Genomic DNA, 24,143 nt, shown 5'->3' with positions numbered 1-24,143 from the left:
TTCCTTTGGCTACAAACTCTACCATCTAGAAGGACAAGGGGAACAGATACATGGGAAAACCACTGCCTATAAATTCCCTTCCAAGCCACTCACCATCCCCACTTGGAAATCTATTGCCGTTCCTTCAGCGTTGCTGGGTCAAAATCCTCAAACTCCTTCCCTAACGTCTCCGAGGGCGTCCCTCCATCGGATGGACAGCAACCATTGAATAAGGCAGCCCAGCTCCACCTTCTCAAGAGCAACTTGGCATGAGTGAAAAGTGCTGGCCTAGCTAGCAATGCCAGAATCCCAAGAATGACTGAATCAAATAAACTTTCTGAGCTCCCGACGGTAAGTCTGTCAACGCAAGGCATTTTGCTTTTTCATCAGAGGAATTGGGTTGAGCTCAGTGATTTCACAGGTGCTTGCAGTATGTCAGAATAAAGCTTCAAATTGCAACGCAGGATGCAGTGGGGAGGTGTAGCCTGTGATTTGCTTTTTGCTGAATCTGCCTTTTCTCTGTTTTAATAGGTGGAAGCCACTGATACAGATGAAGGAGTTAATGGGAAGGTTTTGTACAGAATTCTCTCAGGTAACATTGACTTGTATCTGCTCCATTTATTTTGCTTAGCAAAAAGAATCAGAATTTAATTGAAGGAGTTGTTTAAGTAAGAAACAGATGTGTTCTTCATTGGAGTTTGGTTGTCCAAACTCACTCCAAACTCTTCAAACAAAATCAGTTTAGATAGTGTTCAATAAAAGGATTTCTCTCAGTGATGCAAATCCACTTCTGTGTGCTTTTGTTTAAAAAATTTCTGGAACGTGGACATGGCTGGCGAGACAGCATTTATTAGCCATCCCTAATTGCCCAGAGGGCAGTTAAGAGTCAACCACATTGCTGTGGGTTTGGAGTCACATGTAGGCCAGAACAGGTCAGGACCACCTGTAGTGAGCCATTACCTTCTCTACAGCAAGGTCAGAAGTGACACGACACCAGGTTATAGTCCTACAGGTTCATTTGAAATCACAAGCTTTCGGAGCGCTGCTCCTTCGTCAGGTGACTTCAGACTTTGTCCACCCCAGTCCAACACTGGCACCTCCACACCATAGCTTCTCCAGGGCTGCTAGGGATAGGTAACAAATGCTGGCCGTACCAGTGCTGCTCATATGCTGTGAATGAATAAATAAATAAAAAGAGAACTCTCAAGTTAGATTGGTCTCAGATTCCTGTAACAAAGACAGAAAAATGTCAGGACCCTCACTGAATTTTTATTATTTTATTCCTTTAATCATTTTTGGTTTGGAGCTGTGAACTGTGACCTGAGATTTGAAAGTTAGCCTTTGGACTGTGAGAGCAGGCGATGTTCTTAAAGAAAAGAAGAAACAAACTGATACTTGTTTATGAGGCCAGGCCTGAAAGTTAATTGCAGGTTGATTCACGTTAAAAGTGCTCCATAGACGCTTCAGTTCCGCAAAGTCTTTGTGCTCGAGCATCCTTACCTGGTCTGGCCTTTTTGTGACTCCAGACCCACAGCAATGTGGTTGACTCTGAGCTGCACTCTGAGCAATTAGGGATGGGCAATAAATGCTGCTGAGCCAGCGACATCCTCATCCCGTTAATGAATAATAAAAAAGATGGCAGATGCTGAATGTTAACTGGGACCTAGTGGAAAGATGGTTAGTCTAACAGGGAGTGGCCAGATTTGAGCTGGTTTTTGGATGGTGTTTAAGTCAGAAAACTACAGGATGGAGTTTTGATTGCTCCCTGCTTGTTCTCTCATTATCAACTTAATGAAAGTTCAGAGAATGGAATCCCAGTTATAAGAATAAAATGAATATTCCTCAGTGCCTACTGGAAGCTATGTGCATGCATCAATGTCATCTGAAACCAAGCAAGATATAATCCCATATGTTGCCAATGTTAAGGATTGTTGATAAACACCAAACTAACCGTGGATGCTGGAAATCAGAAACAAAAACAGAAATTGCTGGAAAATCTCAACAGGTATGGCAATACCTGTGAAGAGAAATTAGAGTTAATGTTTCGGGTCCGGTGACCATTATGTTTTTGTTATGGATTGTCGAATCTGCTCAAGTGACCTGACCAGTTACATCTCATTTCTTTTCCCTCTTGATTTATCGCTTAATTGTATCTGTTTGTCTGTATGTCTTTGTGTGAGAGTGGGGAATAGAATTAAGGATTGGGTTTAAATTTTAGACATTAATTAGATTACCTTGTTTAACTTTGCTTTGCTAAAGTCACTGTAGGAGGAATAAATTCCTAAATCTTCTGTTTGAGCTGTAAACCCAGTGTTTAGTATCAATTATTCACAAAGTCTGGTACTGGTTTTTCAAAAAGTCTGGTTATTTACCATAGGCATCAATTCTGAGGGTCATTGAGTGTTCTAATTTTACTGTGTGGTGAATCCAGAGGTAGGAAGCCTGATTTGACTCAGTTGGCTGTCCCCAAGTCATAATTCCAGAGGCATCCTCTGTAAGCTCTAAAAGAGTGCCTCAGAGACTGAAGTGATCTCTTGGCAATTTATAAGTCATTGAAATGAAAGAGTGAAATAAAGTATTAGAAAAATTATTTTGAATAGACAAGAGTTAAGATTCAAGTTTATTGACTGATGACCAAGGTGTAAAGGCTTTTCTTATCTATAAAATCCTCTTCCGAGAATTGCCATGATTTCAGCTAACTGTTGAGCTGATGCAGGCTGCATCCTGTAAAATGTTACATTCCATCTCATGAATCCACTTCAGAGGAAGCCAGCATAAAAAGACGTTAATGTTTGTGGTAGTTACAGGAAGCTTGGTCAAGGAGATATATTTTTAACCGTTCAATTTTCCTTGTGTTTCTAGGAAATCCCAACGATAACTTTCAGATTGACCCTGACACTGGGCTCATCTCCAGGGGCTCCCGCCCTTTGGACAGAGAGAGCAGCACTACCCATGTGTTGCAAGTGGAGGCCTACAACAATGACTTTGGCAGGATGAGGAGCACTGTCAGAGTAAGGACACATCTTCAGTTCATTCATAGACACAAGCTGTCATCAAGTGCTCTCTGTCTAATGCTGTGGGTCTTAGAGTCATAGAGGTCTACAGCATCAAAACAGGCCCTTCAGCCCAACTTGCCTATGCTGCCCAGTTTTCGCAATTTATGCTAGTCCCATTTGCCTATGTCTTCTCTCCACATTTCCATCCGTATACCCCTAGGACTGGGTTAAGACTATTGTTAATCTTCATTTAGGAACAGGAGCAGGCCACTTAATTAACTCCTGGAGCATATTCAGCCAATGAGATCATGGTTGGTGTAGCTCCATAATACTCCACCCCTTTGCCCCATAGTGATTTCTTAATATCTTTGGTTAGCAAACGTCTGTCAATCTCAGATTTGAAATTAACAATTGCGTTTGACTGAAGAGAGTTCCAAATGTCAACTAGTGTGGGGGAGGTGATGGCCTCTTGGTATCATGGTTCGACTATTGATCCAGAGACCCAGGTAATGCTCTGGGCCCTGGGTTCAAATCCCATTAAGGGGATAGTGGAATTTTTAGGGAAAGAAACCTACCATCCTTACCTGGTCTGGCCTACAAGTGACTCCAGACTCACAGCAACATGGTTGACTCTCAACAGCTCTCTGGGCAAATTCGGGATGAGCAATAAATACTGGCCTGGCCAGTGAGGTCCATATCCCATGATTGAATAAAATTAATCCCTTAACCTTTTCAATTCCAGGGAATGCAACACTGGTTTATCTGATCCCTTTTCATAATTTAGCTGTTGAAGTTGGAAGTGACATTGCTAAGAACTGAGCACAGCACACCTACAGAATGACCACAAGCTTTTATATTTTCACCCTCATTATTCCCTTTGTGATTATTCTTGGTGCTTGTCTATGACATTCTCACAATAGATCCCTAAGTTTCTAGAGACCTCTACCCATGATTATGGGAGCAATTTATTATTATTTTAATCACCTAATTGGACATGTTAGTCACCCCTCTTAGGGGTACGTTGGACTTGAGCCCTTACCTTCAGAGACACTACCACTGCAACACTTTTTGATTTGATTTGGTATTGTCACATGTACCTAGGTACAGTGAAAAGTTTAGTTTTGTGTGCAGTACAGGCAGATCCTACTGTACAAATTGCATTAGGGTGACAGAACAGAGCGAGGAATACAATGTTACAGCTGCAGAGAAGGTGCACAGACAGCGAGATCAACATTAAATTTAAAACTTGAGAGGTCCATTCAGAAGTCTAATAACAGCAGGGAATAAGCTGTTCTTGAATCTGTCGGTGCGTGTATTCAAGCTTTTGTATCTTCTGCCTGACGGAAGAGGTTGGAAGAGATTATAACCGGGGTGGGAAGGGTCTTTGATCATGTTCGCTGACTTTGCAAGTTGCTGTTCTAACACAGTTGTTGTTTTAACCCAGTTCTAAGCTTAGATTTGGTGAGCTAAAGACAGTGATGTAAATCCCAACTTTTTGTGGTCAATGTATCTTCAGCATAAAAGAGGAAGATCAGAGATACTTTTAATTCAACCATTTAGGAATGGACAGAGTCTTGATAATTTGGTCATCGTCTCTTTGTGAATTCTCATGCCCTTGATTTGACCTTTTCCTTGTCTAGGTGATCATATATGTGGAGGATGTGAATGATGAAAAGCCAGTATTTACCCAGCAACAGTATAACCGACTAGGGCTGAGGGAAACCGCAGGGATTGGCACATCAGTCATTGTCGTCCGAGCAACCGACAGGGACACTGGTAAATCAACTAACTCTCTCAATCTAAAGTTAAATGGTGTGGCCATTCAGGGTTAGCTGGCTGAGTACAATCCTTATGAATGTGTTCAACCAGTCATGGCAAAATTCCGGATGTGATGAGTGGGGGAAGGGGGATAGCAGCAACAGCAATAATTTGAACTTTACATATCTTTCAATGGACTTTGGGGTCATCAAATATCAAATGACACAAGATCTTTGAACAGTGCAAAAATAGGAGCGTTGAGGAGATGTTACCTGATCCACTGTTCCACTGTTTTTGTATTCCCCACCCCAGGAGATGGAGGCATTGTCACCTACACAATCCTGTCTGGCTCAGAGAAGAAGTTTGCCATTGATGAGAGTACAGGCCTCATCACCACAGGGAACTACCTTGATTATGAAACCAGGACCAGCTACCTCATGAATATCTCTGCCATGGATCAAGCTGCACCGTACAACAGAGGTTACTGCACTGTCTACATCACCTTGCTCAATGAGTTGGATGAGCCTGTGCAGTTTACAAATGCATCATATGAAGCTACACTAATGGAAAACATCCCAACTGGGACTGAAGTGGTCCAGATCCAAGCTCAGTCTGCTGACAACATGAATCTGATCACCTATAGGTTCGACCCTGACACCTCTGCCCGCACTTTGTCCTTGTTCCAAATAAACAGAGTTACTGTGAGTATGTTGCAATTGTAGTCCTGTACTGTCTCTTGGTATCTTAAATTCAGAGTTTCATTCCCAGTCTTGGGCTCCTTTCTTATAGGTATATGGTACTGGGGTAGATATTCATTAAACAGTATTTTGTAGAGATGGTGGTGTTGTCGTTGGGTGAGTAATCTAGAATCCTAGATTAATGTTCTGGGGACATGGGCATAGCAGATGGTGAAATCTGAATTCAACAAAAATTAAGCTAGCCTAATGTTAGCTGTGTAACCACGGTCAATTATCACAAAACACAGAACACCCATCTGATTCTCTAATGTTCTTGTGGGAAGGGAATCTGCTGTCCTTACCTGATCTTGCCTAGATGTGACTCCAGACCCATGCCAGTGCTGTTGACTCTTAACTGCCCTCTGAAATGGCCGAACGAGCCATTCAGTTCAATGTTGTGCAGCAAATGATACCCTCATCTCTGGAACAGATGTAAAAATCTCCACATTCTTGGTGTCAAGCACAGAGAGGGTGGGAGATTGCAAACTCATTGCAAAGAGTAATAAACTTTTCTTCCAATATTCCAATGTATCCATCCAATTTGGGGTAGTGGGATTGCATGATCAGCCATGATCATATTGAACAGTGGTGCAGACTCAAAGGACTGAATGGCCTCCTCCCGCACCAATTTTCTATGTTTCTATATTCAGGGTCAGACTGATTCTACTACAGACACACTGTTTACCTGAGCTTGAAGTCTTGTTCTCGCTCACTTTCGAACCCTATCACCATTCCTTCTCTGTCGCTGGGTCAAAATCCTGGAACTCCCTCCCTAACAGCATTGTGGATCTACCTATAGCACATGGGCTGCAGTGGTTCAAGAAGGAAGCTCACCACCACCTTCTCCGGGGCAATTAGGGATGGACATTAAATGCTGGCCTAGCCAGCTATGCCCACATCACATGATAGGAACAAAAAGAATCACTCCGCCCTGATGAAAATGTTATTCTAGAAACATTGCACTGTGTGGAAGGAAATCTGCAGTTTCTCATACTTGTGTGCAGGCCATTTGAAAGACCGACACTTAGAGAGAAACAACAGGTGGTGGTTTAACCTTAGGGTCAGCATTCCTCGGTTGAGGGGCAAGGATGAGAAGGAGAGTCCTTCATGGTAACCTCAGCTGGTGCGGGAATTGAACCCACACTGTTAGCATTAACTCTGTATTGCAAACTCCAGACAATTGAGCTAATCAACTCCCTTCTTCCCTATTGGACATTAAAGTGAAGCAGATGGGTTTTTATGACAATGCTGTAGGTAGTGGTTCCACCAGCATGTTGCATAGTCTGTATTAGGCCAGCTGATATTTTTTTAAAACAATTCCAGATTATTATTGAGTTCAGATTTCACTTTATGCCATATTGGTATTTGAATGCATGTCCCCAGATCATTCAGCTAGATTTCTGAATTACTAGTCCAGCGACATTACCACTTCAGCAACATCCTGCCCAGTTCTGCATCAGGCTGTTGAAGAGTTTGGATTGTGAATAGAGTGTATCACTGTCCCTCCTCTCGTTATCTCCCACAGGGAGTGATAACTGTCCGGGGTCAGATCGATCGGGAGAAGGGAGATTATTACCTGATCACAGTCATTGCAGACGATGGGGGACCCAAAAAAGACTCCACTGTGGTAAGGATATACAATTTATTCAAAAGGGAATATCACTGCATGTAATTTTATGATATAACAAGAATAAATTCACATTTTATTCATAAATTCATGACGTCAGCAATAGCTGTCATTAGTCTTCTAACCACGGACTCTTGGGACCTGGAGAGGAGCAGGATTTTAATGAGATTCATGGGTCCAGAAATTAGGATGTGTGGAATACATTTTGTAAGTGCTTATCGACCTATTAAATTTGTAAAATGACAGTTATAATGTAGACTCATCTGATCAGAGTACTATTCGCGATTCCATTCTTATATATAGACACACCACTTTCAGTTTCAACTAGCCCATTCCCTTTCTAACACTCCCCATCCTCCGTCCCTCTCCTCTTCATTCCCCTTCCCAATACCCCCATCCTCCTGCCCTTCATCATTCAAACCTAACCCTCCCTGTCTTCTCTCCCAACGCTTCCCACTTTCCCCACTCCATCTCCCAAGGCCCATCCCAAATCCCCTCCTGCTTCCCTCCCCAAACCCTCCGAAAGCCACTCCTACCCCATTCCTAACTCTCCTCTCCACCCTCTTACACAGTCCCCCTCTGGATCCTTCTCATTGACTCTAACAAGCCCCCACACGCACCTCCCAGCCCATCCTTCCCTGCCAGCTGCTGTATTATTGACAGAGGTGTTCATCCTCTCACTGGTCTTCAGGATGCCTGAGAATGACATCAGCTCCAGCAATACAAAATGGGAGCCTAATGATGGAAGAGCTGTGGGCTTCATCAATCCAGCAAAGGGCAAGACCCTTCTTGCTAAAATTTCTCAGGTGGGGTATGTTTGCCATGTGGCTGATGTAAAAGGTTGTCTCTTTCCTCAGAACATTTCAGAAGCAGCATTGCAGACAGCAAAGCTCTTGGGAAAATGACTGAGTCATGTTATCGCAGCGGCTAAGATTTTACATCATTGACGTTTTTCATTGCTTCTGTTTTGAAATGATTGATGTAACATGTTTGACTAATAAATCATTTATTTTATTTTTCTCTTATCATGGATGAGCAGAAGGTAAATTATGTGTATCATTTGCTGTTTTGTGTGGAGTAATCTGTTCTGTGTTAGTGGAACCCTGTGTATTGCATGTTATTGGGTCACATTTGCTCTCTCTGCTGGGCGTGTAAAGTCGTAGAGTTCCTCTGACAGCACCTCATAAACCCCCAAGTTAGAAGGACAAGGGCAGCAGATAAATGGGAAACACCACCCCCTGCAAGTTCCCCTCCAAGTCACTTGGAAATGTGTCACCATTTCTTCGCTGTCGCTGGGTCAAAATCCTGGAACTGTCTCTCTGTCATCACTGTGACAGCAACTTCAGCATGTGGACCACAATGATTTATGGAGGTGGCTCACTACCTCCTTCTGGAAGGCCACTAGGAAAGGGCAACACAATCTCAGGGCAATGTGTTGAAGAACAGGGACTTGTGCCCTGTTCAACTGGCCAATAGTTAACCCTTGTCAATAGAACGATGACCTGGTCATTATCCTGAATGTCTTTGGGAGCTTGTATGTGCAAATTGACTGTATCATTTCCAACTTGGCAGCAGGTACTACACTTCGGGAAGTATGACTTTGGCTGTAAAGTACTCTGTAGCACCTTGAAGTTTTAAAAGACGCTGTGCACCGGCAAGGTGTTTTTTTATTTTATGCCAGTAAGAAAGTTGTCAATATTTTTGTTCTAAAATGCTCTAAAAGGCATCAGGATTGCACATTGCATGCCAAGACACTGATTGAGCAAGAGGTGATTCAACAGTCAACACACTATCAGGAATTCAGATCGTGCTCTTAAAAAGCACACAACTCTGGCCGGAATGCATCAATAAAGTGTCATTTAAGAAAATAAAATTGTGCTTCTCTGGAAAAAGACATACTGCTGTCACACATCTGAACCAATCAGGATTTGATGGGACAACTCGTGTTCATAAGGATTTCAGCTAAATGTTCACCTTTCTGGGAGACAAGATTTAAGAATCTTTCTGCTCTATGTGCCCATTGTTTACAAATCTCACATAAACCTTATTAAAATATTCAAGTGTCAAAGCCATAGTGAGTAGACAACTCCATCCACCATTTTGGACTAGTACAGGTACAGTCTGCTGAATGGTCACCTTTTACACTGACCTTCTGGAACTCTGAGGATTTCCAAGTCGTGGCGATTGTAGTTATTCTGCATCAACCTAAAGTTTGACACATTTTGCTTAGAATTCAGGCTCTATGACGTAGATGGAACCAATAATAATGTGGTTCAAGTCTGTCTTCCATTTTAATTTCCATGTACCATAAGAAATAACAATAGGATAGACCATAGACATCTGTTCTAAACAATGGTGGATCTTCCAGCGCCACTCTATCTTTTGCAGTATCCCCATTTCTCTTAATTACCTTAGTATCCAAAACTCTTGTCAATCTTTAAAATGAATCTCATAACTGAGCATTTACAGCTTTCTGAGGACGGAGAGTTCCAAAGATTTGGAACCCTTAGACTAAAGAAAGGTCTTCTCACCCTTGTCTGAAATGGCTATCCACTTATTCTGAGGTTTTGGCCTCCAGCTGTGGAAAAGGCATATGTATAGTCTGGGCTCCTCCAGGAATATAGGGCTGGCAACTGTAATAAAACATTCCAGAAATGATGGTCATATTAAATTTTCCTCAGCTAACAACCGACAGCACTCAGTTCTGAGTTTATTGCATTAGCACATCATCAAAGGAAAGAGAAGTTGTAGAAATTAATACTTTGCTGTTTTAAAGCTACCATCTCATAAACTGCATTCTACTCACCCCTTTTCCACCACTGGAGCGAACTGTTTTCAACAAACAACAAAACATCAGCCTGAGAAAATTGAAGAACAGAACTATAGCACTTATCATCTTCACTGTTTAAAAGATCTGCTCGTCAAAAGATAAGCAATAAAAGGCAGCAATTTAAATGCGATTCAGTGATTACAGCCACTGAGGGAGTTGAAACAGTGATTAGAAGTATAAAGAACTCGAGGAATGATTATCAGAGACTCTGCCAAGAAGAAGCACTGTGGCATCTTTCCCAGATGCTCTCTGATTATTTCATCCTTGTTTCAGTTCTTTATGTTGAATTCCCGACACTCTGATGTTGCAATTTCTCTTCAGAAGACAGGCGGGATTTCCTATGAAGGGGCAGGATCATTCCAGTGACCACAGAAGTGAGTGAAAAGAGTTTTCTGTGTTCCCTTAAGCATCTTAAAGGTCTTGCACTAACAAAGAATCATTGCCTGCAGTGTGGAAGCAGGCCATTTGGTCCATTGAGTCCACACCAACCCTCCAAAAAGCATCCCACCCAGACTCATCCCACTACCCTATCCCTGTAATCCTGCATCCCATGGCTGCACTTCCTTGAACACTATGGGCAATTTAGTGTGGCCAATCTACCTAACCTGCGCATCTTTGGACTGTGGGAGGAAACCAGAGCACCTGGTGGAAACCCACGCAGACACGGAGAGAATGTGTGAACCGCACGCAGGGAGTCACCCGAGGCTGGAATCGAACCCAGATGCTGTGAGGCAGCAGTGTTAATCTCTGAGCCACCATGCCACTCCATAATGATTGTGTGTGCTGACTTTGACAATATCAGGCCATCACAAAACTCTTCACAGTCAATGAAGCACTTTTGAAGTGTGGTCACTGTTACAGTGCAAGTGGGATAGGCCAATCTGTGCACAGCAAGCTCCCACAAGCAGCAGTGTGAAAATGAGCAAGGAATCGTCCTTTTTGTGATATTGATTGTGGGATAAATATTGGTCAGGATTCCACTGGGAACTCAAGAGGTTCAGCAGGTCTAACAGCATCTGTGGAGAGAGAAACAGAGTTTTTGAGAAGATGTGAGGCTCGGGTTGTGGATGAGGATGTCGACTTGCTCACCAAGTTGGTGTGTTTAATTGCAGACATTTTGTCACCGTGCTCGGTAACATCATCAGTACATCTCCTGTGAAGCATTGGTGTTCTGTCCCGCTTGTTATTTATATGTCTCAGTTTGCTGGGGTGGTTGGCATCACTTCCAGTTCTGTTTTTCAGAGGTTTGTATATCTGGTCCAGTTCAGTGTGTTCGTTGATGGAGTTCCGGCCTCCAGGAATTCACTGGCGTGTCTCTGGTTGGCTCGTGCTTTTATGGATGTGTTGTCCCAGTCGGATTTGTGTCCTTCTTTGTCCTTGTGTATTGAGACCAGTGAGAATTGGTTGTGCCTCTTGGTGGCTAATTAGTGTTCGTGTATCCTCATTGTCAGTTTTCTTCCCGTTTGGCCTATGTAATGTTTCTCACAGTCCTTGCATGTTATTTTGTATATTACATTAGCTTTATTGGTTGTGGGTATGGGATCCTTTATGTTCGTCAGTAGCTGTCACAGGGTGGTTGTTATTTGTGGGCTACTCTCATACCTAGGCGCCTGAGTAACTTTATGGTCATCTCTGATATGTCTCTGATGTACAGTAGGGTGACTGGTGTTGTCTGGCCGTGTTGTGTCTTCTTGTTGTGATCTGTCACGAAGGTAACAGCATTCCAACCGGAACTCCATCAACGAACACATTGAACTGGACCCAATGTACAAACCACTGAAAAACAAAACTGGAAGTGATGCCAAACAGAACTAATACCAACCGCCCCAGCAAACCGGGGCATATAAATAACACGTGGTACAGAACACCAACGCTTCACCGGAGGCACACTGACAATGTTAGTCTGCAACTAAACACACCGGCTCAGCGAGCAAGTCTACAATCTCAGACAGAAACAGAGTTAATGTTTCGAGTCTGATATGACTATTCTTCAGTACACTGCTCCCGTTATTCTGACAAAGAGTTGTACCAGACCTGAAATGATAACTCTGTTAAAAACCAAAAGAACTGTGGATGCTGTAAATCAGGAACAAAAACAAAGTTGCTAGAAAAGCCCAGGAGGTCTGGCAGCATATGTGAAGGAAAAAACAGAGTTAACGTTTTGGGTCCGGTGACCCTTCCTCAGAACTCCTCAGACCTGAAACAATAACTCTGTTTCTCTGTCCACCTATGTGGCCAGACCTGCTGAGCTTCTTCAGCATTTTCCACCTTTATTTCAGATCTCCAGCATCTACAGTATTTAGCTGTTACAATGCAGATTCCTCACCTGCTCTTCTTTTAAGTAGCACTGTGGAATCTTTTGTGTCCACCTACGAGGGCAGAAAGGAGCTCAGTGGAACTTCTCACTCAAAAGACGTGCCGCCAGCCATGTGGTACTCCCTCAGTCCTGCACTGGAGGGTCAGCTTGGATTTTCTCATTCAAGCCTCAGAAATGGCAAACAAAGCTACTGACCTTGGCCGTGTACCCCTGCGTGGGTCACAGCTGAGACAGGAAGGGAATTGACATTTCAAGCCTGTGACCTTTCATTCGGATCAAAAAATTATAGAGATGTGGCTGCTTTTAAGCAAGTGTTTTGGGGAGAGAGGGGGGTGGTGAAGTCATCACAGGATCATCACATCACAGAGTTTGGTGATTTAGTCCATCCAGCCCATGCTGCCACTCTGTAGAGCGATCCAGTCAGTTTCATTCCCCCTACTCTATCCTCTGCAGTCTCGCGAGATCCTTTCCCTCATGTGACCATCCAGTTTTGTCCTGAAGTCATTGATCACCTCCGTTGCCCCCACCTTCATGGGCAGTGGGTGAGTTCCAGGTCACTTCTGCTGACGCGGGAGGTCAGAGAGGGGTGAAAAGAGGAGGCAGGAGGCTCTGTGTCAGACTGAGGTAGAAATGATTAACTGATGAGAGGGGTGATGGTGTGAGGTACTGGGATGAGTGACAAACAAAAAGATGGATCTATAAGTTGCTGTTGGTGGCAACTGTGGAGCCAAAACCAGTAGCTGGTGCTGAAATGATGGGAGCAGTGTTTAGGATTGGAATTTATTTAGCCCCGTATTGAGTTTGATTATAACAGAGGTGTAGACTTGATGGACCGAATGGCCTCCTTCCACATTGTAGGGATTCTGTGAACAGAAAATGAAGCAATGTTACAGAAGCACTAAAAAATGTTTGTGTGTCATTATCAAATTGGTTTGCATTTATTAAGGGATTCGAGTTTATCTACAGAATCACAAAACATAGATTGAGTTTGGAATACATTGAGTGTGAAAGATGCCAAAACAGTTGTGGTTTTCAAAAGGGAATTGGATCATTATCTATGGAGAGAGAGTGTTTACAGAGTGGGGAGAGGTGGGACCAGTTGAGCAGCATCTGGAGAGCTGGCATGAACATGTGGAGGACTGAATGGCCTCATTCTGTGACAGACATTTTGCACCTTAAAAGTTGATTTCCTACGTGGTCGAGATTTGCTGAATTCAGAGGTGTTTCAGTGAGACAAAATAAGCTGCTCCATATCCCTCCTTGCCTCTCTGCATGTGTGTGATACCATTTATCTATTTTCTGCAATGAGGTACAAAGGGGCATTTTCTGTTTTAATTCTGTCTTGTGGCATCCTCAAGCTTCCTGTTGCAACAGACAGCTGATCTTCCTGGTTGACCTTAATTTGTTGTTCCCCAGTTGCAATTTCAATGAGTAATATTTAAATCGATTTTTTTAAAGCGGGAGTTGAAATAAAAGAATGAGAGAAGCAACTTGTGTGGTAACTGAAGGAGAGAAACTTCCTTCATTATTGCCTTCCTTCGTAGCAACTGAAATTCTAAATTTCAGTCTGAAGGCCAAGAAACTCCGCTCCGTTTGCCCTCACGGTTCTTGCTTATTTGTCCTGATTTTGGTCAGACTAGATGCTTGGGAAGGCACTAGATGGGGTCCAGAGGAGGTTCATTAGGATGTTGCCTGGGATGGAGAAGTTGAGCTATAAGGAGAGACTAGATGGGTTTGTATTGTTTTATTTAAAGCAGAGAGGACTGAGGGGGGGGGCATGATTGAGGTGTACAAGGTTGTGAGGGATATGGGCAGGGTGAATAGAGAGCAGCTGTTCCCCTTGGTTGAGGGGTCACTCATGAGAAGGCATAGTTTTAGGGTAAGGGGCAGGAGGTTTAGAAGGGACTTGGGGAAAAGCTTTTTCACTTAGCAGGTGGTGGGAATCTGGAATGCACTGTCTGGGAAGATAGTGAATGGCTGGAAACCTTACAGCCATTAAAAAATATTTGGATGAGCACTTCAAATATCATAACATTCAGGGATATGGGACAAGTACAGGAAATTGGGATTAGAGCACTTTTAGTGGTAGTTATGTAAGTGCAGACTTGATGGGCTGAAGGGCCTTTTCTGTGCTGTATGAATCTATGAATTCTTAGGCCTGTTGCCAGGTCAAAACATCAAGGTCTTTTTTAATATCTAGAGCTTGAGACATGTGGAACCATTTGCAAAAGTATTATTAGTGGTCACAGATACTGCTTCATGCACAGTGTGGAGGCCAAAGTGACAAGAAGCCAAATACTCTGATGTTAATTTCTACTCCCTCAGCTGTGAATGAAGGTCTGCATTAGAATTCTGGGCCCCTGAATCTCTCCATTTCATAGAACCCCTACAGAGTGGAAAGAGGCCAGTTGACCCATTGAGTCTGCACTGACCCTCCAGGGAGCATCCCACCCAGACTCAATCCCCCACCCTATCCTGGTAACCTTGCACTTACCACAGCTAACCCTGCACACTATAGGGCAATTTGGCATGGCTGATCCACCCTAACTTGCACAGTTTTGGACTGTGGGAGGAAACTGGAGCACCGAGAGGAAACCTACGTAGACATGGGGAGAATGTACAAACTCCACACAGACAGTCGCCCGAGGGTGGAATTGAACCCGGGTCCCTGGTGCTGTGAGGCAGCCATGCTAACCACTGAGCCACCATGCTGTCCTCCTTCTTTATGATGCTCTTCAAAACCCATGTCTTTGACCAATCTTGGAGTCACTTGTCCTTGTGTCTCCTTATGTAGCTCAGCGTCAAGTTCTGTCACCGGGTAAATGCCACTTGGATCAACCTACTGCATTAAAGCGATACAAGTTTTCAATGTTGTTTTGATCCATCCTCAAACTGAAACCTGCCAAGCGATGGTATCTGTTCACACTTCACTTTCTTACTTTCCCTTTCCCACCTCTTCCTTCCCAAGCCAAGCATCTAACCCATGAACTGACTGGCAGACAGAGCCATTTTCCAGGATTTGCGATACTCCCCTACCAGTGGGCTGACTTGTCTGAAAATTTCCCTTCGCCCTTCGCCCTCAGATGGTGTGGTGTCAGGCGAAAGCTGCTTCACTGTGCCACGTTCAGCACGATCTCAGTCCCCGGCACACCATGAACGTGCCTTCACTGGTCACAGCGTGACACATGCTGAGGATTTTGTCTTTGCCTCCAAATTATAAAACGCAACAGGGGAACATCTAAAAGCAATAATGGAGAACTGAGAACTTGACAATGCTTCAGACTGATATGAAGGGGAAGTGGTAACCGGTATTCCCTGGAATGTTCTTTCTCTCGGTGTGGGCCTCTGAAGTCCAGGTGGCAGTGACCTTTGGCATGGCTGATGCTGATGGCATTTGCTGTGCACAGAAGCTCAGAGGGAACGTTAGCAGTGATTTTATGGCGATGTCACTGGACTATTCATCCAGAGACTGAGGGTTTGGATCCCAGCTGGGGAAGTCTGAATTCAGTTTAGAAAAATCTGGAATTTGAACAAAAAAGCCAGTCTCATGATGGCCATGAAATTACTGTCGAAATCCTAATGTCCTTTAAGTAGGAAAATCTGCTGCCCATACCTAGCCTGACCCTATATGTGTGACTCCAGGCCCACTTTTAAATGACCGAGCAAACAAAGCAGGTTCTCAGCTCCATGACAAGGTCTGATTAAAAGGAATGAAACCCCCAGATGGATTTAGTGACATTAGCGAAGGCACTGACAATCACAATGAAACACACAGCTCTGTAAAAGGACTGTGTGGTTGTGACTCCTACTGGACAGATCAGCAGTGTGTTGGAATACTCCCCACTTGCCTGGATGGGTGCAGCCCCAACAACACTCAAGAAGCTCGTCATTATCCTGGGCAAATCAGCCCGCTTGATTGGCACCACGTCTACAAGCATCCACTCCCTCCGCCACTGACACTCAGTAACAGCAGTGTGTACTACCAACAACATGCACTGCAGAAATTCACCAAAGATCCTCAGACCAGCACCTTCGAAATCCACAACCACTTCCATCCAGAAGGACAAGGGCAGCAGACACATGGGAACGCCACCGCCTGCAAGTTCCCCTCCCAGCCACTCACCATTCTGCCTTGGAAATACATCACCGTTCCTTCATTGCCACTGGGTCAAAATCCTGGAATTCCCCTCCCTAAAGGCATTGTGGGTCAACCCACAGCAGGTGGACTGCAGCGGTTCAAGAAGGCAGCTCACCACCACCTTCTCAAGGGCAACTAGGGACGGGCAATAAATGCAGGCTAGCCAGCGACACCCACATCCCCCAAATGAATTTAAAAATTCATGCGCAACAGATACACAGGTGAGTGCATTCACCAACCCACCCCATCCCCCACTACCTGATCTCCTTCCTCCCTGGAGGCAAGATACAGAAAATGTTTCAGACACCACTGTCATCAAAGAACAGAGAACAAAGAAAATTACAGCACAGGAACAGGCCCTTCGGCCCTCCAAGCCTGCGCCAATCCAGATCCTCTATCTAAACCTGTCGCCTATTTTCCAAGGATCTGTATCCCTCTGCTCCCTGCCCATTCATGTATCTGTCTAGGTACATCTTAAATGACGCTATCATGCCCACCTTTACCTCTTCCGCTGGCATCGAGTTCCAGGCACCCACCACCCTCTCCATAAAAGAATTTTCCACGCATATCTCCCTTAAACTTTTCCCCTCCCACCTTGAAATCGTGACCCCTCGTAATTGAGTCCCCCACTCTGGGAAAAAGCTTCTTGCTATCCACCCTGTCTATACCTCTCATGATTTTGTAGACCTCAATCAGGTCCCCCTCAACCTCTATCTTTCTAATGTAAATAATCCTAATCTACTCAACCTCTCTTCATAGCTAGCACCCTCCATACCAGGCAACATGCTGGTGAACCTCCTCTGCACCCTCTCCAAAGCATCCACATCCTTTTGGTAATGTGGCGACCAGAACTGTACGCAGTATTCCAAATGTGGTCGAACCAAAGTCCTATACAACTGTAACATGACCTGCCAACTCTTGGACTCAATACCCCGTACGATGAATGAAAGCATGCCGTATGCCTTCTTGACCACTGTATTGACCTGCGTTGCCACCTTCAGGGTACAATGGACCTGAACACCCAGATTGTCCCAGAGGAGCTAGCCCAGTGGTCTTCAGCTGGAAAGGAGTTGCTCTGAATGTCTTCATCATTGACTTCGATCCCTGTGATGTCCCATAGTCAAACATAATCAATGAAACCTCCTGGTGAACATCATGTACCAAACACACCCCCTCATCCCTCTGTTGATGAATGAGTGCTCCTCCATATTGATGGAGGTACTGAGGGTGGCCAGGGCATAGAATGCACATTAACTTCAATGTCCATCACCAGCACCACTGTTGGTGAGTCATTACAATTGACTGAGCTTGTCAAGTCCTGAAGGACTCCCACCTACCCCAGACAGTCTTTCAACCCCTCACTGAACAAGAATCTATCCACCTCGACCTTTAAAATATTCAAGGACTCTGCTTCCACCACCATTTCAGGAAGAGAGTTCCAAAGGTACTCAGCCCTCTGAGAGAAATGTTTTAGCCTCATCTTTGTTTTAAATTGATTATCCTTAGTGACTCCTAGTCTTGATTCTCCCATGAGAGGAAACATCCTTTCCACGTCGACTAAGAGTGTGTGTGTGTGTGTATGTGTGTGTGTGTGTGTGTGTTTGTGTCTGTGACTGTTGTGTGTGTGTGTGTTTATGTGTGTGTGTCATGTATATGTGTTTGTATCTGTCTGTGTGTGCCCTATATAGTTTCAGCATTACGTTCCTGCTTTTGGATGAGGTATTGCATTTTTACAATGAAGGGAAGCAACCTGTATACCTTCTTTACTACCTTCTCTGCCTATCCCGCCACCTTCATGGAGCTATGGACATGAGCTCCAAGTTCTCTCACTTTTTCCATCCCTATGAATACCCTCTTGTTTATTGTGTATTCCCTTGCTGTGTGTCTCCTCCCCAAATGCACAACTTTGCACTTCTCTGGATTAAATTCTATTTGCCACTTTCACCTACTCAACTAAACAACTGCTAGCATCTTGCAGTCAACTGCTATCCTCTTCACTATTAACTGCATGGCTAAATTTTTGGTCGTCTGGAAATTTCTCAATCCGGCCTCCCATATTCAAGTCTAAGTCATTAATATATACCACAAATAGCATGGCACACAACACTGAGCCCTGGAGAATACCATTGAAAATTAATGCTATTCACAAAAGCATTCATCAACCATTACCCTTTTTTTCTGGAAACTCAAGACTGGGCATCCACAAGGTGCTGTTGGTCATTATCAGCAGCTGAATCATACTCCCAACACAATCTATAACCTCATGGTCCAGCATATCCCCCACTGTAACATTGCCATCATGCTAGTGGATCAACCCTGCTTCAATGGAGAGTCCAGGAGGGTATGCCAGGAGCAGCATCAGACATACCTAACAGTGAGGTGTCAACCTGGTGAAGCTACAACACAGGAGTAATTGCATACCAAGCAGCATAAAGTCTAGTAATCCTGCACCAACGGGTCAGATATCTAGACTCTTCAACCCTGTAGCATCCTGTCATGAATGGTTGTGGACAATTAAACAATATGTTGTAACAGAAAGATCCACATATCTCCCCGTCCTCAATGATGGGAGAGCCCAACACCTCAGTGCAAAAGGTCAAGTGAAGCATTTGCAATAATCTTCAGCCAGAAGCACCAAGTGGATGATCCATCTCGGCCTCCTCCTGAGGACCCTAGTGCCACAGATGCCAGTCCATCAACCCATTTTGATTCACTTCACGTGATATTCAGAAATGGCAGTAGGTACTTGATACTGCAATATTCCAGCAATGGAACTGAAGACTCACTCTTCAGAACTAGCTGATCCCCTAGCCAAGCCGTTCTGGTACAGTGACAACACTGGCATCTACCAGATGTAATTTGTATCCACAAAGCAGGGCAAACCCAACCCAGATAATTAGCACCAAATAAAAACCCGAAAGAACTGCGGATGCTGTAAATCAGGAACGAAAACAGAAGTTGCTTGGAGAGCTCTTCTGAGGAAGGGTCACCGGACCCGAAACGTTAACTCTGATTTTTTCTTCACAGATGCTGCCAGACATGCTGAGCTTTTCCAGCAACTTCTGTTTTTGTTGCAGACAATTACCACCTCATCAGTAATGTGTACCATCTACAAGATGCACTATAATAACTCACCAAGGTTTCTAAGGACAAATCTTCCAAACCCACAACCTCTCCCACCTAGAGGGACAAGGGCAGCATGAGAATACCACCCCCTGCAGGCTCCCCCTCCAAGTCATACGTCATTCTGACTTGGAAATAAGTTGCTGTTCCTTTATTGTCATCAGGTCAACATTGTTTTTTACAGCATCATAGGAAAATCTACATTACATGGACTGCAGTTCAAGAATTCAGTTCACCACCACCTTCTCAAGGTCACTTGGGGATGGGCAGTAAAGGCTGGCCCTACAAGCGATACATGCAACTCTGAATTAATTAAAAACAAGGTGGAGGGAAGATGATTGATCACAAGTAACATTCCACCTTTAGAATGTGCTGTATGGAAGTCTGGTTAAAAAGGGGAACCAAGATTTGTGAAGATATTCGCAATACTTTTCACGCATGAGGAAAATAAATTCCTAGATTCCCATCAAAGTCGGGAATAAACAGGAACAGAGTAACATCCACGCGCTTTCAGTGAAGCAGGTTGAATGAATTAAGTGACCATTTTCCCTAATGGCCTTTGTGTTCATTTGCTATCTCACTTATAATCTAACAGGTGATTATTACTATTGAAGATGAAAACGACAACAGCCCAGTGTTCGATGCCACTTCCGATTCTTCTGTGGACATTCCAGAGGATGTTGCTATTGGGAGGCGTGTGGCTGTTGTCTTTGCTCATGATCTGGATGCGGGGAAGAATGGAATGGTAAGCAACACTTCATTCTGTCACAAAACGGGATTTTCCCACCTGGTTTGCATCTGGAACCTGTCATATCAGCAAACAGCTGTTAACCTCAAGAATCTTCCAAGTGCTGACAATAAATAGCCTCTCCTTGTTCTACATTTGACACGCTTGCCTTTATTGGTCAGTGCATTAATTATACGAGTTGGGAGGTCATGTTGCGGCTGTACAAGACATTGGTTGGGCCAGTTTTGGAATACTGTGTGCAGTTCTGCTCTCCTTGCTATAGGAAGGATGTTGTGAAATTTGAAAGGGTTCAGAAAAGCTTTACAAGGCTGTTGCTGGGATTGGAGAGCTTGAGCTCTAGGGAGAGGCTGAATAGGCTGGGGCAATTTTCCCTGGAGTGGCAGAGGCTGAGAGATGACCTTATAGAGGTTTATAAAATCATGAGGGTCATGGGTAGGGTGAATAGCCAAGGTCTTTTCCACAGGGTAGAGGAGTCCAAAACTAGAGGGCATAGGTTTAAGATGAGAGGGGAAAGATTTAAAAGGGACCTGAGGGGCAACATTTTTATGCAGAGGGTGGTTCGTGTATGGAATGAGCTGCCAGAGGAAGTGGTGGATTCTGATAAAGTTACAACATTTAAAAGGCATCTGAAAGGGTGTGTGAATAGGAAGGGTTTAGAGGGATATGGACCAAATGCTGGCAAATGGGACTAGATCAGTTTAGGATATCTGGACAGCATGGATGATTTGGACGGAAGGGTCTGTACAACTCTGTATCTCTATGAAGGAGAGGCTTTGGACAGTGCTCAGCTTTGCAGTGGAGAGTTACAACCGTGCTCCAGACTCAAGATTATTCTTAGGCAATGTCACCCAGGTGATCAATTAGTAATATACTTGCTCCAGGGGTGTGTAATAACATCTCTGAACAGGTTGATTCGAAAATATCTACACACACGGTTAAAAAAAAGACAGTTGATTTCAGCTCAGCTAAGCCAAACAGTTTGTATTGCTCATGTCCATGTTATGAATCAACTTAGGAGTAGTGGCAGGAGGAAAGAGAGCGAGTGAAAGGACAATCAGGAAATCTAGTCATGAATGGTGTAGAAAATTAAACAACTCATTGTAAAAGAATTCTTCACATATAGCCCCACCCTCATGATGGGGATTCCCAGCACATCAGTGCAAAAGGTGGGGCTGAAACATTTACAGCAATCTTTAGCTGGCCGTGCTGAGTGGATGATCCAGCTCTGCCTCCTCTAAAGATCCCCAGCACCACAGATACCAGTCTTCCACTGATTTGATTGACTCGAAATGCTATTCAGAAATGGCTGAAGTCATTGCATGTTGCGAAGGCTTTGAGCCCAAATATCATCCTCTCAGTTTTCTTTTTAACCTAGATGTCAATTATCCATTTCCATCAATATCACACAAAAATAATGTTGTCTTTTTTAAACCCTGCAGGTTAACTTCACCATTCTGTCTGGAAATATGAACAAAACATTCAAGATTAGCACAGCTGACAGTAACTGTGGAGAGATCTACCTTGCTCAGCATTTGGATAGAGAACAGACTGATCGATACACTTTGACGGTAAGTTCATTGGCTTTCACTGTGCAACCATTTATCTAAAGATAAGGTGGTAAATTCATGAAGATAGTTCACGTCGTTGGTCCTTGCTTACTTAGCGAGGTTACTCACTGATGCTTGGTAATTCAGTGACGATGTCACAACTCAAAAGCAACAAGAGCTGTCTTTTTCTTACGCACATCCTTCATAAGAAGTTAAACACACAAGATAGTTAGGGGTAAACACAGGAAGTGCTGGAGAAACTCAGCAGGTCTGACAGCGTCGGTGGAGAGAGAAACAGAATTAGCAATATGAGTCCAGAACTGGAAAATCCTAGAACATTCTTGGGGGACTTGACAGGATAGCACTGGAGAGGTTGTTTTCCCTTATAGAGGACCCTAGGACCGGAGAGCATAAGCTCAAAGTAAGGAGTCACCCATTTAAGACAGAGATGGGGGAAATATTTCTTTTCTCAGAGGGTAGTGAATCTGTGAAATTCTTTACCACAGAGGGCTGTTGAGGCTGGGTCATTAAGGCTGAGATAGAAGATGTTTAATTAGTAAGGGAAGTAAGGGTTTTGGAGAGTGGGCAGGAAAGTGCAGTTAAGGCTGAGGTGAGATCAGCCATTATCGTATGATTTGGTGGAACAGATTTGAGGGGCTGAATTGCCTGCTGCTGTTCCTTGTATTATGCTTTTAATCAGTAAGGAAATCAAGGGATACGAGGAAAAGGCAAGAAAATGGAGCTGAGTATTATCAGATCAGCCATGATCTCATTGAATGGAGAAACAGACTTGATGGACTGAATGGTCTACTTCTGCTCCTATAGATAGCAGTGTTATTTTAGCAACATGCTTAAGTGCTAGAATGGAAAGCACTTCCAGCCTTCAGTGACCTCTATTTTGGATTCTGGAAAACTGCCTCTGTTTACTCTCCTTATCAACAATATCGATAACCCTGTGCTATGGTCGGAGCTCATAGGAAAACATTCCCATCAATAGCTTCCCCTAATAGATTCAGCAAATAGCTGGCCCTTGGGCGTCAGAATGACCCCAGCTTTGACACCGATCCGCACTGCCACAACTGGGCTGAGAAGCAGTAGAAAACCCATAACCAGCGTCGTGGGGAGGGGCAGTCAGTCATGGTCCCTGATCCTGAACGTGGGACAGAAAGCTGCAATGAGAAAACCCCGAGAAGACTATGCACAAGTTTTGACACATTTTCTGACATGCCCTGATGTTAAAAGCAGTCGCGATTTTTAAGCAAAATAAAAACTGAAAGAACCGCGGATGCTGGAAATCAGAAACAAAAGCAGAAATTGCTGGAAAAGCTCATCAGGTCTGGCAGCATCTGTGGAGAGAAATCAGAATTAATGTTTCAGGAATAGTGGCCCTTCCTCAAAACTCCTCAGTTTTTTGTTTTTATTTCAAGGTTTTTAAGCCATGGATTTAGAACAAAACATCAGAGAAATGGGAGCAGAATTAAGCCATTTGGCCCATCAAGCCTGCTCCACCATTCAGTCATGCCTGACTTTTTTTACTCAATCCCATTCTCCTGCTCCTCTTACCAATGAAGAGCCTATCTATCTCGGTCTTAAATACACTCAATGACTCAGCCTCCGTAGCCCTCCGCAGCAATGAGTTCCACTGATTCACCACCCTCTGGCTGAAGACATTCCTCTTCACCTCAATTCTAAGCGGTTGTCCCTTCACTCTGATGCTGTTCCCTTGGGTCTTCGTCTCTGCTACTATTGGAACCACCTTCTCCATGTCCCTTCTATCCAGCCCTCTCAGTATTCTGTAAGTTTTAATGAAATCCTCCCCCCGCCAGCCTTCTTAACTCTATCAAGTACAGATCCAGAGTCCTCACATGACAAACTGTTCATCCCCTTAAACTTTCTCTCTGAACAGTCAGTGTAACTTGTTTGGAAATTCGGAGTAACCCAGATAAATCTGCCAGTTTCCATGGAAGTTATTGTGACCGATGAGGAGGAGTCCTGAAGAAAATCATACCTTTGGCAAGGAGATTACTTAAGAATGGTATTTTCCTAAATGAGCATGACTACATGTATTCCTTTGGATATGTAAATTGGGAGAAATGGACATTTGAACATTGCTGTGTCACAGAGAATGAACCAGTTGTTTTATTTTTAACAACTCCAAAAGGTAAAGTTGGAACTGTATGGTATAAAAATAGAAGTTACTGGAAAAGCTCAGCAGGTCTGGCAGCATCTGTGAAGGAAAAAAATCAGAGTTAACGTTTCAGAGTTAACACTTTTGAGGAAGGGTTACCAGACCCAAAAAGTTAACTCTGATTTTGTTCTTCACAGATGCTGTCAGACCTGCTG

At 43.9% G+C, this 24,143-nt stretch overlaps 1 protein-coding gene and 1 long non-coding RNA gene across 2 annotated transcripts in view; one reads left to right on the top strand and one right to left on the bottom strand.

The window, feature by feature from the left end:
* Positions 1 to 211: 211 nt before the first annotated feature.
* The window catches only part of LOC109920365 (cadherin-23-like), a 63,209-nt gene continuing 39,277 nt past the window's right edge, over positions 212 to 24,143 (top strand). Inside the window, exons 1-8 of the mRNA XM_048616338.1 lie at positions 212 to 330; positions 511 to 571; positions 2,842 to 2,990; positions 4,616 to 4,751; positions 5,046 to 5,434; positions 6,996 to 7,097; positions 20,101 to 20,250; positions 21,693 to 21,821. Coding sequence (XP_048472295.1) covers positions 295 to 330; positions 511 to 571; positions 2,842 to 2,990; positions 4,616 to 4,751; positions 5,046 to 5,434; positions 6,996 to 7,097; positions 20,101 to 20,250; positions 21,693 to 21,821 — 1,152 coding nt within the window. The 5' untranslated portion in view covers positions 212 to 294. The remainder of the gene's footprint in view (positions 331 to 510; positions 572 to 2,841; positions 2,991 to 4,615; positions 4,752 to 5,045; positions 5,435 to 6,995; positions 7,098 to 20,100; positions 20,251 to 21,692; positions 21,822 to 24,143) is intronic.
* Positions 7,099 to 10,101, bottom strand: LOC125486863. Its single transcript, XR_007265485.1, has 3 exons — positions 9,904 to 10,101; positions 9,629 to 9,730; positions 7,099 to 7,238 (listed from the first exon to the last, which is right to left on the bottom strand). It is a non-coding gene; the product is annotated as an uncharacterized LOC125486863 (long non-coding RNA).

The sequence above is a fragment of the Rhincodon typus genome, chromosome 34 (genome assembly GCF_021869965.1).
Source record: "Rhincodon typus isolate 14 chromosome 34, sRhiTyp1.1, whole genome shotgun sequence".
Lineage (NCBI taxonomy): Eukaryota > Metazoa > Chordata > Chondrichthyes > Orectolobiformes > Rhincodontidae > Rhincodon > Rhincodon typus.
Note: the sequence above shows the minus strand (reverse complement) of the source record. Positions and strands in the feature narration are given on the sequence as shown.